This window comes from Prinia subflava (genome assembly GCF_021018805.1).
Source record: "Prinia subflava isolate CZ2003 ecotype Zambia chromosome W unlocalized genomic scaffold, Cam_Psub_1.2 scaffold_41_NEW, whole genome shotgun sequence".
NCBI lineage: Eukaryota > Metazoa > Chordata > Aves > Passeriformes > Cisticolidae > Prinia > Prinia subflava.
In genome coordinates this window covers 1,738,616-1,752,915 of record NW_026960614.1, presented here as the reverse complement: position 1 = coordinate 1,752,915, position 14,300 = coordinate 1,738,616, and the positions used below count along the sequence as shown (strand labels likewise).

The 14,300-nt window shown below is 46.9% G+C and overlaps 1 protein-coding gene across 1 annotated transcript; it reads left to right on the top strand.

Moving 5' to 3' along the window:
* The first annotated feature begins 2,999 nt into the window (after nucleotides 1-2,999).
* LOC134565227 (uncharacterized) lies at nucleotides 3,000-9,666 on the top strand. The gene is made up of 4 exons (XM_063424722.1): nucleotides 3,000-3,080; nucleotides 6,625-7,092; nucleotides 8,453-8,557; nucleotides 9,339-9,666. Exons 1-4 carry the CDS (start codon nucleotides 3,000-3,002, stop codon nucleotides 9,501-9,503), a joined length of 819 nt encoding a protein of 272 aa, XP_063280792.1. The 3' UTR covers nucleotides 9,504-9,666.
* Nucleotides 9,667-14,300: the final 4,634 nt, after the last annotated feature.

Here is a 14,300-nt window from a genome sequence, read left to right as displayed (position 1 = left end):
GAGTCCAATAGGATGAGGTTAATAAGTCCAAGTACCGAGTCCTGCATTTTGGCCACACTAACTCCCTGCAACATTATAGGCTGGGGACGGTGTGGCTGGACAGTGCCCAGGCAGAAATGGACGTGGGGGTACTGGTCGACAGCTGACGGAACACGAGCCAGCAGTGTGCCCTGGTGGCCAAGAAGGCAAACAGCATTCTGGCCTGTATCAGGAATAGTGTGGCCAGCAGGACCAGGGAGGTCATTCTTCCCTTGTGCTTGGCACTGGTGAAGCTGCACTCTGAGTACTGTGTCCAGTTCTGGGCCCCTCAGTTTAGGAAGGATGTTGAGACGCTTTAGCACGTCCAGGGGAAGGTAACAAGGCTGGTGAGGGGTTTGGAACAGAAGCCCTATGAGGAACAGCTGAGGGAGCTGGGTTTGTTTATCCTGGAGAAAAGGAGACTCAGAGGTGACCTTATCACTCTCTACAACTTCCTGAAAGATGGTTGTAGTCAGGTGAGGGATGGTCTCTTTCTCCAGGCAGCAACTGACAGAACAAGAGGACACAGTCTTAAGCTGTGCCAAGGGAAATATAGGTTGGCTATTAGGAAAAAGGTTTTTATGGAAAGAGTGATAAAGTACTGGAATGATCTGCCCGGGGAGGTGATGGAGTAACCATCTCTGTATGGAGGCCCTTGAGCCTGTCAGGGAAACTTCTAGACCGATGCCTTGGAAGAATCTACCATAAGCTTCGGAAAAGCCTCATAGCTTAGGGTGAGCAAAAAGGCTTCCCCTCGGGGTGCTCTGCTGCACGATGTTAATCTACCTCAGTTTTGCTTTCCCCATTGGCCTGTGGGCCTTGCCAATTTCTATTGTTCATATATGTCCCCAGTTTGAGAAGGTTTCTCCTTTCGCTGTTTCCCCACTTGTTGTGGTATCTCTGATGGTCTGCCCCTGTATCCTCTATAGGTCATTGCCCTTTGCCCTGCCCTCGTACTGCCTGTGTTCAGACCATTGGCTCCTGACCCCCATACTTAAACCTGCACATTCCTTTGATCTGAGTCTTTCTGTCCCTGAAACCTTTGACGTGTGTCTGCAAAACAAACTTCGCTGGAAGTTTATATAGGAGCCCCTTACTGTCTTTGCTGAGGTAGCCTTGGAGTGTGTGTGTGGACTTGAGTGCCTTGCCTGTGTGCCCACCTGAGTGGCTTTTGCAGAAGAGATACTTTTCAGGGAGAGGTAGAAGCAACCACCATCCATCTCCACATTGCTACATCACTGGATATGTTTAAAGAAAGACTGGATGTGGCACTTGGTGCCATGATTTAGTTGAGGTGTTAGGGCATGGGTTGGACTTGATCTTGAAGGTCTCCTCCAACCTAGTGATTCTGTGATTCTGTGATTCTGTAACTGTTACTAGAGGAGCTCGACAGACAGCACAGTATCCAGGAACGCAAGCAGGAGATCAGTGTGTGGTATTGTAATAATGCCGTTTGGTTTTTGTTTTGTTTTGTTTTTTTTCTTTTTTATGTTCTCTGTATTCTTCACACACTTGCAGCTCTAGCCTATTGTATTAGTGGCTAGTTTTCTCAGTACTTTTCCATGGCCTTTCCCTAGGCAGACAGACAAAACAAATTCCAGAGCTCCAAGCCCCAGGGGGGTACAAGGCCCCAATGCTATCTTGGTTCTTCCTGAGAACCAAGGCCGAGAACAGCTCTTAGAGATACATTTTCATGGACAAAGTACAGCTAGTGCCAAGGGGAGCACTCCAGAAAAGGGGCTTGACCTGGGTGGGAATTGCATCACTACTTGTCCTCCTAATTGGTGCTTTTTATCAATTGTTGCCATGAGGTTTTTTCCTGGTTTGCCGAACGTTCATGTTGAAGGAGAGACGTGCAGTTTCTCACGCTCGTGAATGTAAACACTGGCCATGTTTTGCTAACTGCCTTTCATTGTTTACATATTTCTAGGTGGAAGGAGAAAGGTGATTGACAGTTGGTTTGACCAGTGTGGATTGAGAGGTGGAATTCCATCCTCCAATCCACGGGCCTCATAGGAAATGTATAAAAGTAGGTTTTTGTAAATAAAGTTGTCTTCCTGCCCTGCATGCTCTGAACCCAGAACTGTGTCCCGAGTCTCATTCTAGTCAGGCCCCGCGGTGATAATCAATTATGCTAATTTCCTGAAATCTTTAAAAATGTACTCATCCCTGGGTGGGGGGGGTGGGCTTTTGTGGATATCTTTCCATAACTACCCCTGAAGGCCTTCAAATAAAGATCTGTTCTTATATTACCTCCTTACTAAAATTATCTCAAGTTTCATTTCCAGTTTGGGAAAATGCAACAGTACACTGTCCCAGGCTGAGTGACAGCCTGCCTTCAGGCTCTGCAAGAGGAAGGTAAGCTGGACTGCAACCTCGAGGTGACTGACACAAGTAACTCCTGAGATGAAGGAGACTGGACACTTGTCTGTGCTCAGGTAGAAGGAAGAACCCTCCCCCATCTCCTGAAGTGCCCCTACAGAACAGACAGGATGCTCCAAGGTTGGAGACTAAAGAGTACACAAGTAATGGACAGGACCCAGGACAAGCCAACCATGCAAAGCTGACCTAACCACCTGCCCACGTTAGAACCAGTGCAACCAGAGAAGCACATAAAGGTATTAGAAATTGTAGATTCCCTCCTGAGAGGCAGAGGCACACAGTTGCCACCCCAAACGATTTCTCCAGAGAACTCTGCTGCCTACCAGGAGCTTGCATTCATGGTGTCACTGAGAGGCTGCTGAGTCTGATGAACCCTACAGATTATCATCTGCTCCTACTCTTCTCTGTAGAGTCTGACAAGGCAACTAAGAACCCTCCCAGGAGTCTAAGTCTGTTGGAGCAATGTTAAAAGGATCAGGAGCACAGTCTCTATTGGTGTCTGGTCTGAGGAAGGGGTGCAGGAAGGAGGAGATGGACTGAACAGCTGAATGCTGGGCTGCGTAGCTGGTGCTATACCCAAGGTTTTAGCTTTTATGATCATGGATCTGCCTTTAAGAAGCCGCATCTGTTTGAAGCTGATGGGATTCACACGATCAAGTGGGGCAAGATCATCTTCACCAGTAAGCTGGCCAGACTTACAAGAAGGGCTTTAAACAAGATTCAGCAGGGAAAGACGATGAAGTTTTGAGCAACAGAGAAGAGCCAGGTGCTGCTAATGCATTGGGAAGCAAGAGGGGAATACCTGAGAAAGGCCACAAAGGAATTGAGGCTTGATCCTCCAAAAAAGTGACACAGTCAACAGCCCAACAGAAGTGCCTCTGTACCAATGCTCACAGCACATGTAAGAAAGAGGAGTAGCTGGAAGCCACCATGCAGCCAGAAAGCAAATGATATAATCACCATAGCAGAAATGTGCTGGAAAACTCTGCAATCAATGGCTATAAACTGGTAAGAAGGAAGGAGAGGCAAGGGTTGCCCTCTTATGTAAACTGAAAATAAGAGGGATTGACTGCATAGAGCTGTCTTTGAAAGACAGCGATGAACAGGTTGAGAGCTTATGGGTGAAAATTAGAAGCCAAGCTGTTGCGTTAAGAGTAAGAAATTTGGCAGAAAATAAAGCCCCTTGCATTCCAGCTGGTCCTCAGAGATCAGAGGGACTGGATGGGGTTAGGCTTCATTTCCTATTACAACCAATTCAGCACTATAAGTCTGGTTGCATTCTCTAAAAACCTTTGCGAGCATGGATTCACCAATAGTGCGGTGCATTGAAGCTACAGAAATACTGATTCAGAAATGCACTAGCTGTGATAGAGCTCTAATAACATTGTGCTAACTCAGGTAACAATAATAATAATAATAACGACAACAACAACAATTGTATGCAGAAGCTTCCCAAGGTGTCCCTGCTTGGGAGGAGGGAGAAGAGAGCAGCCTGTCGACTGTCTCCTAGGTCTTTTGGGATGTGCTCCTAAGTAGGTGAAATTTCGACCCTCCTTATATATAGCATGATCTCAGAAGACAGCTGAGTAATATAGTCGTAAATGTGATAGCATGTATTTCATTCAGCTTATTGGCATACTCAGGGGTCTGCATCTTAATACTTAAATGACCCGTAATTGGCCAAAGGTTACTTTTTTGGCTGTGGTGTCCTTCAAATTCTGGTCATAAGATTTTGTTCCATTCTGTGCCATTCATCAGAGCTAAAAGAGGACTATCCTAGCTGTCCAGGACCTCCCCCTTCGGCCAACTTGCCCTTTCCTAACATCAGCTATGCAGTTCTCCATTCACAAAGATAATATGGAAGATACACAGTGTAGGGCATATGCCCTTTCCTGGGTCTCTAGTCATCATCCCACACAAGCCAACAAAGGAAACCTCATGGTCTGTGTCTACTATAGGCTGCCCGATCAAGAGGAGGAGGAGGTCAACATAAGAAATCAGCCAAGAGAGGCAGGAGCCCAGCATTGCTGAATAAGGGCCTTCTTTTCTGGTTGAGCTGAAGCACAAAGTGGAAATGCATAGGTAGTGGAAGCAGAAACACACATCCTGGGAGGAATCTAAAGAAGCCTCCCGGGTCTGTAGGGATAGGATCAGGAAAGATGAGGAACGCCTGGAGCTCAATTTGGCAAGGGATGTGAAGAATCATAACATGCGCTTCTACAGGTGCATTGGTAAAAAAAGGAAGACTAAAGAAAGTGTACACCACCCACATGCCCCCCCTTCCTTTCCCCGCCAATAAATAAGCCAGAAATTTTAGTGACAAGACACATGGAGAAGGCTGTGGTACTCGGTAATTTATTTTCCCGTTTTCACTGGCAATCACTGTTCCCACATCTCTCCAGACCCTGAACCTGAAGGCGGGCACTGGGGGAACAAAGTCCTTCCCATCACAGGAAACAATCTGGTTTGCGACCACCCAAGGAACCTGTGGATACACAAGTCCTGCACCTGGGGAGGCACAACGCCATGCACCAATACATGCTGAAGGCCGATTGGCTGTAAAGCAGCTTTGCAAAATAGGACAATGTGCCCTTGCTGCAAAGGTGGCAAAGGATATACTTAGCCCAATATAGAGGAAAGCAGGGTTTATATATGTTACAAGACAGATGTGTCGACCATTAAAAGTGATTTATTCAAATATGAATATCGATCTAATATCAATATTCAACTGTGACGGACAAAAACTCTCTAACAGTTAAAGTTAGAAAGTGAATGTTTATTTCGACCCCTGGGCAGGGCAATGCGTGGGATAGCTCCCTAATGCACACTGCCAAGATCACAAAGCCTTTTATTTACAAAAATGTTGAATACACAAAATACAAATGCATATTCATACCCCTGTCACTTCCTCTTCTCCGCTTCATATGCTAATTGACAAAAAGGCTATTAAGCATGTGTAGTTTGTTCCCTGAAATGGGTCGGTGGTCCTTTTGTGAGGAGTGGTTGTTGTAGTTTAAATTTTGGGGGGGATCCCGGGGAGGGTTCCCCGGGAGCCCCCCGGGCTCTAGGGTCGTGGGTGTTCGCGTGCTGGCAGGCAAAGAGACTCCAGACGGCTGCTGAGGTGCTGATGAGATGAGGGTTTATTCAGAGTCTTACCCCAGGAAGGCAGCATGTCCACTGAGGAAGAGGGGGAGAGGAAGGGGGGAGAGGGAGAAGGGGAGAGGGAAGGGGAGAGAGCAGTCTCTGGAGACTACCAGGGCAAAAGAGCAGGAGCCCTCTCCGTTTGCACCCTTAACACAGAGGTTCAAAGTGGGCGCGGTAACATTCTCCAGCCAATGAGGTTACAGATACACGATACTTCAGGGAGGGTACAGACTTGGGATAAACCACACATTTTCCAGGGGTGAACCAGAGCATACCATTTCAATAAAATGCAATCCCACAAGTGGTCACCAAAAGAAGGAAGTAAAACGAGTCTTCCTCCTTCTAAACTTTCAACCTTTTCAATGCAGATGTGATTGATGGATGGTAGAACTCCTTCTTTCCTGTTTTCCAGGACTATTTCAATGAGTTTCTGGAAACAGGAGGTTTGTAATTGTCTTGTGTTCTACTAATTAGTTTCTCTATTTTTCATAACACACCAACATAAAGTTGACAAGCAATGAGTTACTAGATCCGGGGTAGCCTATCTTAAATCCGGTTTCTTTTAACCATCCTCTAACTTTTAACTGATCTCAGCAAAGCTTATCTATTCATTTCAGCTAAATCAGCAACATCTATTGTTAACTATAACCTTAGCTTTTCTAAAATCTTCAAAATTAGTGTCTCAAAAGTGCTCACTGTCCCCGGGGTACAGGACACCACAGACCACCCTTGGGCAGCTTTGGGGGCACTGCTCATTTTTCTAAAAGCCTCCTACCCAGCTTAGCCCAAATCCTACCTGGAGCCCTTAAGCCAGCAGCGCCAAACACACATTTTGTATTGTATTTTTTCCCAGGAGGCGTGCAGCTTAGAAAGGTCTGCAACTGAAGTGGGGCTTTTAGGGAACAATGTAGAAAAAAATTATGTTGGTTCTGCGAAATGTCCTGAGAAGTTAAGACCAGGCCTGCCCTGCCCTAAGCAGTCGTATGACTAGAGTGAGCAGCACCAAATAGGCACAGGCACCTTTGGGGTGGACTTGATGCGGTAACAAATAACAAGAAATCGTACCTGTAGCTACTATAGCCTCTTCTGCGACCTCGTAGCCCGCCCTCAGGGTCGCAGCACTACATCAGGAAGATCCCTCCGCAGACTCGCCGAAGTCGGATCCCTCCACCCCCCGAGGGCACCAGCTCGACGAGGGCGGACACGCAGACGAGGCGGAGACAAACGAAAACGACAGACAAGACAGCCAATCGAGTCGCGGGATCGGCCGGCGGCGATCCGGCCGCCCAATGGGCGCCGCAGAGGGCCTGGCCCAATGGAGGAAGCGCGGGGGAGACAACGGGGCGTTGTCTTTTGCTGACGAGAGTATCGGCGTGTGGGTCGTCCGGTCTGGTGGCGTTACTATTGTCTTCGGAAAGATCATCGGCAAGGCGGTTCTGCGGTACCGACAGCGACGAGAACGAGGAGGTAGCCGCGGCTTTCCTCGCTGTTCCCCTGCCTGCCTGCTTGCCTGCCTGCCTTCCCGCCTTCCCGAGGACCCGGTGTTCGGTACGTGGGAGCGCGTCAGGGCGGGTGGCGACGCTGCTGCTGCGGGTGGGTGGAGGGACGGGGGACGGACGGGGCCTCTGAGTTGTGGCGCTCTCTACTGCAGCACCCCAAAGCTTCTTCCGTGCCCGCCCCCCACCCCCACTCCTCCGGCTGCCGCGGCGCGTGGTGGTTGTCAGGTGCTGTCCGGGCTCGCCTCGGATCCCACCCCCGCCCTGTCGTGTGCGCGTATAGAGAAGGGCTTTCGACGCTAACGCGTTTGGTGTCAGCCGCAAACGTTTGCCGTGTGATGTCCCTTTGGTGTTGCAAGTCGTGCAAAGTTTGCTGCCGAGGAATGGTGATGGTTTTACCTCGTGTAGGATGATAGTTTTGAAAGCTTATTTTAGGTACACGCAGTCTCCTGGGGATTCCGCGTGTATGTGTGTGTGCGTGAACAGTGAATGTCTGTGTAGCGACCGTAATGAATTGGCTCTGCTTATGAGAAATGCAGGTCTTGATGTGTTATGTAATAACATTGAAGAGGTTTCATAGCTGCGCTGTGCTAGGCTTTGGTTCTGAACCCCCAAACTGGATTATGAAGGCAAGGAATTATAGCTTTTTCTGACTTTTCTTTAAAAATCTAGAAAGTAGTCATCCTGCAGGCTGCAAAAGCTTCCCCGATCTTGTTTCTGTGGGGAATTGGGATCGTGATAACAGCGTGCTTGCAAGGGTCAAGGGTGCTGGTGCTGGGAACTAGAGTGAGCTGCTTAGACCAGGGGTAAACAATGCAGGCGTTGCCTATGCGATGTTAACTTCAAGGTAATATCCCCTATGATGTAGTTATTAAAATGCTGAAAGTTAACAGTTAAGGATGCCTTCTGCTTTTGAAGGTAGGGTTTGCATACAGTATAGAAGACAGACTCATCTTATGTACTTGCAGACTTTCTGTCATTATAGTTTGTTTAATACTTGAGTTCCCTGTACTGTGAGAAGTGAATGGCCACTGCTCTTCCACTTAGCTAAACTCTGCTGATTCAGTTAAGCCATTTGTCTCCTGTCTCTGTATGGACCACATCCAATAGAAGAACTGCTGAAGAAAAAATCGGCCCAAACTAAAACATACTGGAGATTGTTAATGGCAAGTAGTGGCCTATCTCCTTCACCCATCATCTTCCATGCTGTATTCCACTTCTGCAGGGGGATCTGTAAATATCTTGTGTTTTGGGTATAGAAAGAATTACTATCACACAAGAAAAAGCAATGTTCTGGCCTGTGTTTGGGGTATCTCGTAATCTGCTTCTGTAGGAGTTCAGTGGGGCAGATGGATTTGCTTAAACTATTACTTTTCTCTGAAGCCAGTTATAACTGTTTACTTTTCCTCCAGAGCCGTGTATTCCATGATCTTTCACCCCAAGCTGGGATGCTTTTCGTAGTTGTGCCTAAGGAGCCAATTATCAGGTTGTCTGAAGCAGGAGATTCTGGTAAATCTGTAAGTACTGTGGAAGCTGTCTGTACACTAAACTGTACCTGTGGATAGTTCCTCATTTACTACCTTTCCCATCCCCCCTTTCCCTCTTGACAGGGCACAGTAGGCTACTTTGGGTTTTCTGGCGCTATCATCTTTTGCCTCTAGCTTGTAATGGAGTTGAGCTTTTTGACTAAAAGCAGTGCGATAAAGCAGTGCTGGTCCCTGGGTATGTTCTTCTGGTGCAAAAATGCAGTGTTTTTCTGGAGTGCAATCTGGTGCCTATCATAATGGTTTAGAGTCAGAGTAGTAGTACTTCTAACATGGAAAAGAGAGCTTGGGGTTTTTGGCACGTCATGGGTGAGGAAGGATAAAGCTTGTTGTGAGGTGCTGGATGCTTCAGTTCAAAGACTTTGTAAACCCACACAAAAGGCAGCCTAAAATTTATTTTCCAGCAGGATTGGTTATGTTGCCTGAAGACACAATGGGGGCTTTAACCCGGAGACAGTGTCAGCTTCTGTGGCTGTTTTGTAGTCCTTTGGTGTCTATCTTGAGAAAAATTGCCTAGCTCTCTTTTGCCCCTATAGCGTGCATAATTGGTCTTTGTAGCTTTGCTTGGAAAGCTTTAGTTGCCAGCGGTCGGACAGCCATTAATTTGACATGCGGTGGTTGAACTGCTAGGAATTGGCTAGCTGCTTTCTCTGGGTGGTTCTCTGCTCATTCCTTCTCTTCCTGCTCTCTCCCCTCGTTGTGTGTTCCTTTTTTCTTATTTTACTTATTTATGGGTTTGTACTTCCTTCTCCAGCTTCTTGGGCATGTCGTGATTGTTGGCGAGATGTGTGTTGCTCACCTGGGCCTGACCAATGGATTCCGGATGGTTGTGGATGAAGGGCCCGAAGGTGGGCAGTCTGCCTATCGTATACATCTACCCGTTCTGGATGGCCGTCAGTTGGGCTGGCCGCCTGGCTAAGATTTTTGCATTGCAAGAGTTGCTGCACATGTACAAATCACCACTGAATGGATTTCGTCTGTTGCCCGTCAGTCTAGCCACTGTTGGTGTGTAATTTTTTGTGACATGTCTGTGAAAGCTTTGAGCAGCAGTTGCACAATAAAGATTTGTCATGGGGATATCATCTCCGTCTTGCGCGTCTTACTGAGGGCAAGTAGTTCTGCAACTTCAAACGCTGTCTCTTTGGAGTGCAAGTATGTGGAATGTTTCAGCCTGATAACAGTATTTCAGAGATAGTGATTTTCTTGTTCATTTGAAGCATGGTGCTGAAAGCACTTAGCAGTCTCTCGCATCTTGTAGGAAGCAAAGTCTTATCTCTTTGGCAGTGGTACACCAAAGCCTGTGTAGACTGCTGCTGAAACTTTGGAAGGTAGTACATATCTAGAAGCATATAATCTATATAATGCTTCTAGCTGTGACTGCAAAGCACAGCACTGTGAGGGCTACTATGGGGAATGTAACCTCCATCCCAAGCCAGACCGAAACTACAACTACCTTGCAAGGGAGACAGCAAACTTCAGCTTACTTTAAGAGCTATTTAAAAAGGGAGATGGGTGTGGGAAAACCAGACAGTCCTTTGTTGCCCTTGAACACTGTCGCTGAAGCGCCCACTGAAAGGTGTCTTCATCTCTTCGATACCCCCAACGATTGTGTGAAGTTTTGTGATGCAGGCATGTAAGTAACCCTAGGACTTCTTTATTTAATCATCCCAGGGAGGAGATAGAAATGATTTATCTGAAGTAGATGGAAACTGCGCTAGTGCAGTGTTTGCTTACTGAATGATTGAGGTAGGTAACATCTATTCTGTCTGTGTAAACTCTCTAAGGTATCTGGAAGCTGTTCCTGCTTTCGGGGGGCAGGAAATTTTGGAGAAGCTAGGTATGGCTTAATACATTCCAAGAGAATGGGTGATTGCCCTAGGCTTTAGAAGTCCGAGGCACCTGGTGGAATTTTGTCTCACCTTGCAGGCAATGTTTCCAATACTTTGCTCCAAACTGGAGGGAGCCAAGGGTTATGAAACTGAGATCAACTGGAGAACTGTAGAATCCTAGAGCAGCCCAGGTGGGAAGAGACCTCAAAAGATCATCTCGTCGAGCCCTTTTATTGCAAAGGGAGCCTAGATGAGATTATCTAGCACCCTTTCCAATTGCATCTTGAAAACCTCCAGCAATGGGGACTGGTGCAACTTTTTCCAATGATACCAAAGTTGGCTGAAAAGAAACTTTTCAAGAGTTCTGAGTGTTAGAAAGCACACATTCTTTATTGCAGCATGCTCGTCATTCGGAGCATATTTGCTCCAATCAAGTGTGCCGAGCATTGGGTGAACAGAGTTTTTTATCATACGCACTGATTACATATTTATTAACTATCCCCACTTCCTTGACTTTATTTTATATAGTCACTCCTTATCATAAATCCTTATATGGTTCTTTGTGGTCTGTCTTAGACATCAGGTGTCCTTTTTAGGTGGATGTTGCTCGACCACCACTTTCAAGTAAGAGCAATAATATTTCTGCATAATTTCTACTTAGTCTTGTAGAGGTTAGCTGGCATTCAGCTTGCATTTTGCATGACTTCTCTTTTCTTAAGTTACGTCCTTTATCTATTTCTTCAAGGCTGTGCTTTTCTGTTCTACTGTCCTAGATAAGAGTAAAATGTTGTTTAGTTCTACTGTCCTTAACACCAGTTGTTCCTTGTCTTCTCCATGTGGCTCCTTGTGAAGAGAAAGCCTCTGTCCTCTTTGTAGCCTCCTTTAAGTACTGAAATACTGTGAGGAGGTTCCCTCTGAGCCTAGACAGGTGCCTAACATTTTGTAAATAATTATTTTCTCTTTGCTAGCCTTCATGTGGCCCTCAGCTGCTTTTACATGTTCCTCCACAGCTTTCCAATTGTGCCTAGCTCATTTGTCTGAGAACCTAGGACTTGGAATTATTCCATGTTTCTGTAAGTAGTCAGTGCTATTGCTTGCCATCCTGCCAACTATGCCAATTTGTTGCAAATGGGTGTTTTAGGTCGCTTAAAGAATCACCAGCGAAGGTATTGGCAAAAATCAGCTTCATTATAAAAGTGAAAGTACAGGAAAGTTCATTGGCAAGGTTCATTCTACTGCTACTAAATGTTTAAAGCACTCAGAGAAAAAGCAAAATTAAATTCAAAATCAATCAATCTAAAACCAAAATCAACTCACAAATTATCTATGTGGAGGCTGGGGGGCGAGGAAAGGGAGGAAAGACTAAGGATATAAAGGAATTAGAAATGCCCCCCATTGAGTCTCCTATATGTGGCTCATTGTGAAAAGGGAGCCTTTGTCCTTTTTTCAGCTGCCTTTTGAGAGCCAGAATACTGTGATGTCGTTCTTCTTGAGCCTCCTCTTTTCCAAGGGAAAGGAGACCTAACTCCTTTAGGCTTTCTTCATAGGGCAGGTTCTCCAGCCCTTTGATCATCTTCATGGCCCTCCTTGGGACCCTCTCCAGCCTATAATTTTTTTTTAAATTGTGGGGACCAGAACTGGACACAGCGCTCCAGGTGCAGCCTGTGGACATGGCCTCTTTGAGATGAAGCCAGGATCTGCCCTGCTAAGGATAAAGCTAATTCCTGCCAATTAAGCACGTGACTCCCTGAGAGCAAAAGCTGAGCAACTCAGCAAAGCTGGTGGCACCCCTGCGTAAGCATATTTAAGAAAGGGTAAAGCACTGTCTGGGGCAGGTATTTCTCTGCTGCCCTTAGATCTGGCAGGTGGCTATGTCCCGAAGGAACTTTTTCATCTTATTTTCTTCCCCTGTCCTGTTGAAGAGAGGCCATTGGTGAAGAGCTGGTTTGTCGAGCTGTTCATGGGTTTAGGGTCTCAAAAGTCCAAGAGCATTTTCTGGTTATTGCAAAGTTGTTTATTATATAAATGCATCAGTATCGAAGGCAAGAGTTCTAAGCATGCGGTCTTACTAAAAGTTATAAAGCTTAAAGTCCCACTGGGGTGTAACAGCAAACTGACAGAGAGGCCCGACCATGGGGGAAGAACAAACTGACAAGGGGTCCCAGCTACGGGGGAAAGACAGATGGACAAGGGGTCCCAGCCACAGGGAGAGGCAGATGGACAAGGGGTCCTGGCCGCAAGGAAAGAGATTCCCAGCCCAGAGTCCCATTCCCGAGCAGTGCTCTCTGCAGCAGCGGCCGAAACAGCAAAGCTACTGCCGAAGTAGCAGCAACAGCGGCTCCAGCTGCACCCCCCAAGCAGCAGCAGCAGAGACAGCAGAATGTTTTGGTTTGAGAAGACAGGTGTCTGCTAGGGAAACCTGGAGTTTCCCTTCGAATGGAGAATGTAAACCCCCCTCCCACCAGATTATTATAATTTTGCAGTTAAAGGCTTTCAGGCAAAGTTTTGGGAAATGGAATAACAGTTCTTTACTAGGAATATTAAAAATACAAATGTAGTAGTACAAAAACAAACAAACAAACCCTAGAAACCCTGACAGTCAGAAATACTACCTGATATCCTGTTGGTCAGCATGTTGGAAGCAGTCCAAATAAATCCTTCTGGTGAAACAGATGTGGTTCTGTTGGAGTAGAGATGATCCTGTAGGAAAAAAGGTCCAGTGCTGGCGATATGGGTCTGGTCTTCCTCTGGGAAGCCAGTGGAAAACAGGCTGCTTGGTGTTCCTACGTCTCAGTTTTTATCTTGGTAGGTGTCTTGGTTTGAAAGACAGGTATCTGCTAGGGAGGGGCAGGACCTCCCTAGAGATGGAGAATTCAAATCCCCTCCCTCCAAATTATTATAATTTAGGAAAATTAAAGGAGCTTTTAGGCAGAGGTATGGGGAGAGGAATAACAGTTCTTTACTGGTATGTATGACAAAGCAAACAAACAACAACTGCAGCATTAATAATAAACAGAACCAGGAACCTCGAGGGCTTTTTTTCACAAAAGCCTGGGGCAGTTTGGTCTCGGTGCCCCTGCAGGACTCCAAGAGGCCAAGCTGGAAGGGTGGGAAAGTCCCGGGCTGGTGGATGAGATCAGATGCTTTGCTCTGGTAGCTGGAGCAGCAGGGATGTCCCGGCAGGGCAGTGCGGGGCTACAGAGTAGCAGGAAAGCCTCAGAGCTCCGAAGAAGCAGTGGCGGTGGGGGCAGGGCCGTAGAGTGCGAGCTCAGGATTCCTGGGTACACGAGCAAATGATGGTAGATTTCCCAGGATGAGACAGTGATGACCATGATCTCTTCCTGCAGCGAGCGGCAGCCTGACCGTCCTCTCCCATGCCAAGAGCAAGAGAGACAAGCTGCTCCCAGCTCTGTCCTTTACCTCCCCCAAAACTCGCGTTATCTCCCGCCTCTGAGAGAAACTCCCAGAGACCCAAAAACGATAGGTGTAGCCCGGTGCTACAATCTCCTTTGGCCACTTCTTTGTTTTGGTCAAGCACCCACAAGCACCCAGTAGTTAGTCTCTTAGAAACTTATGGGGAAAATTTCTATAAGTAAAAAAAAAAAAACAAATCTAACCCCCAACAGTAGGAATGACTGGCTCCCCCCCCACTGGATGGAGCATCTCACAATGGGATGATGTGTCATGTCATTGGTGAGCTGTAAGAGAAGTCCCGGTGAGAGTAGTCAGAGAGAGATGCAGATCTCCAGGCGGCTCTGTTCCAAAATGCTGTTTATTGCAGTGATGGTGTTACAGCAGTCCTGGGTCATGGGTGATACAGAGCCCAGCCTAAAAGCTGCCAGCTGCAGCTTATAGGCATGCCTGGGAGACCTCTAAGTTCCTGTTAC

Coding starts and splice junctions, on each gene's coding strand:
- LOC134565227 (XM_063424722.1), top strand. CDS start 3,000: ATGGATCTGCCTTTAAGAAGCCGCATCTGTTTGAAGCTGATGGGATTC. Junction 3,081..6,624: donor GGGCAAGATCATCTTCACCA/GTAAGCTGGCCA, acceptor TAGCTACTATAG/CCTCTTCTGCGACCTCGTAG. Junction 7,093..8,452: donor TCCCGAGGACCCGGTGTTCG/GTACGTGGGAGC, acceptor CTTTTCCTCCAG/AGCCGTGTATTCCATGATCT.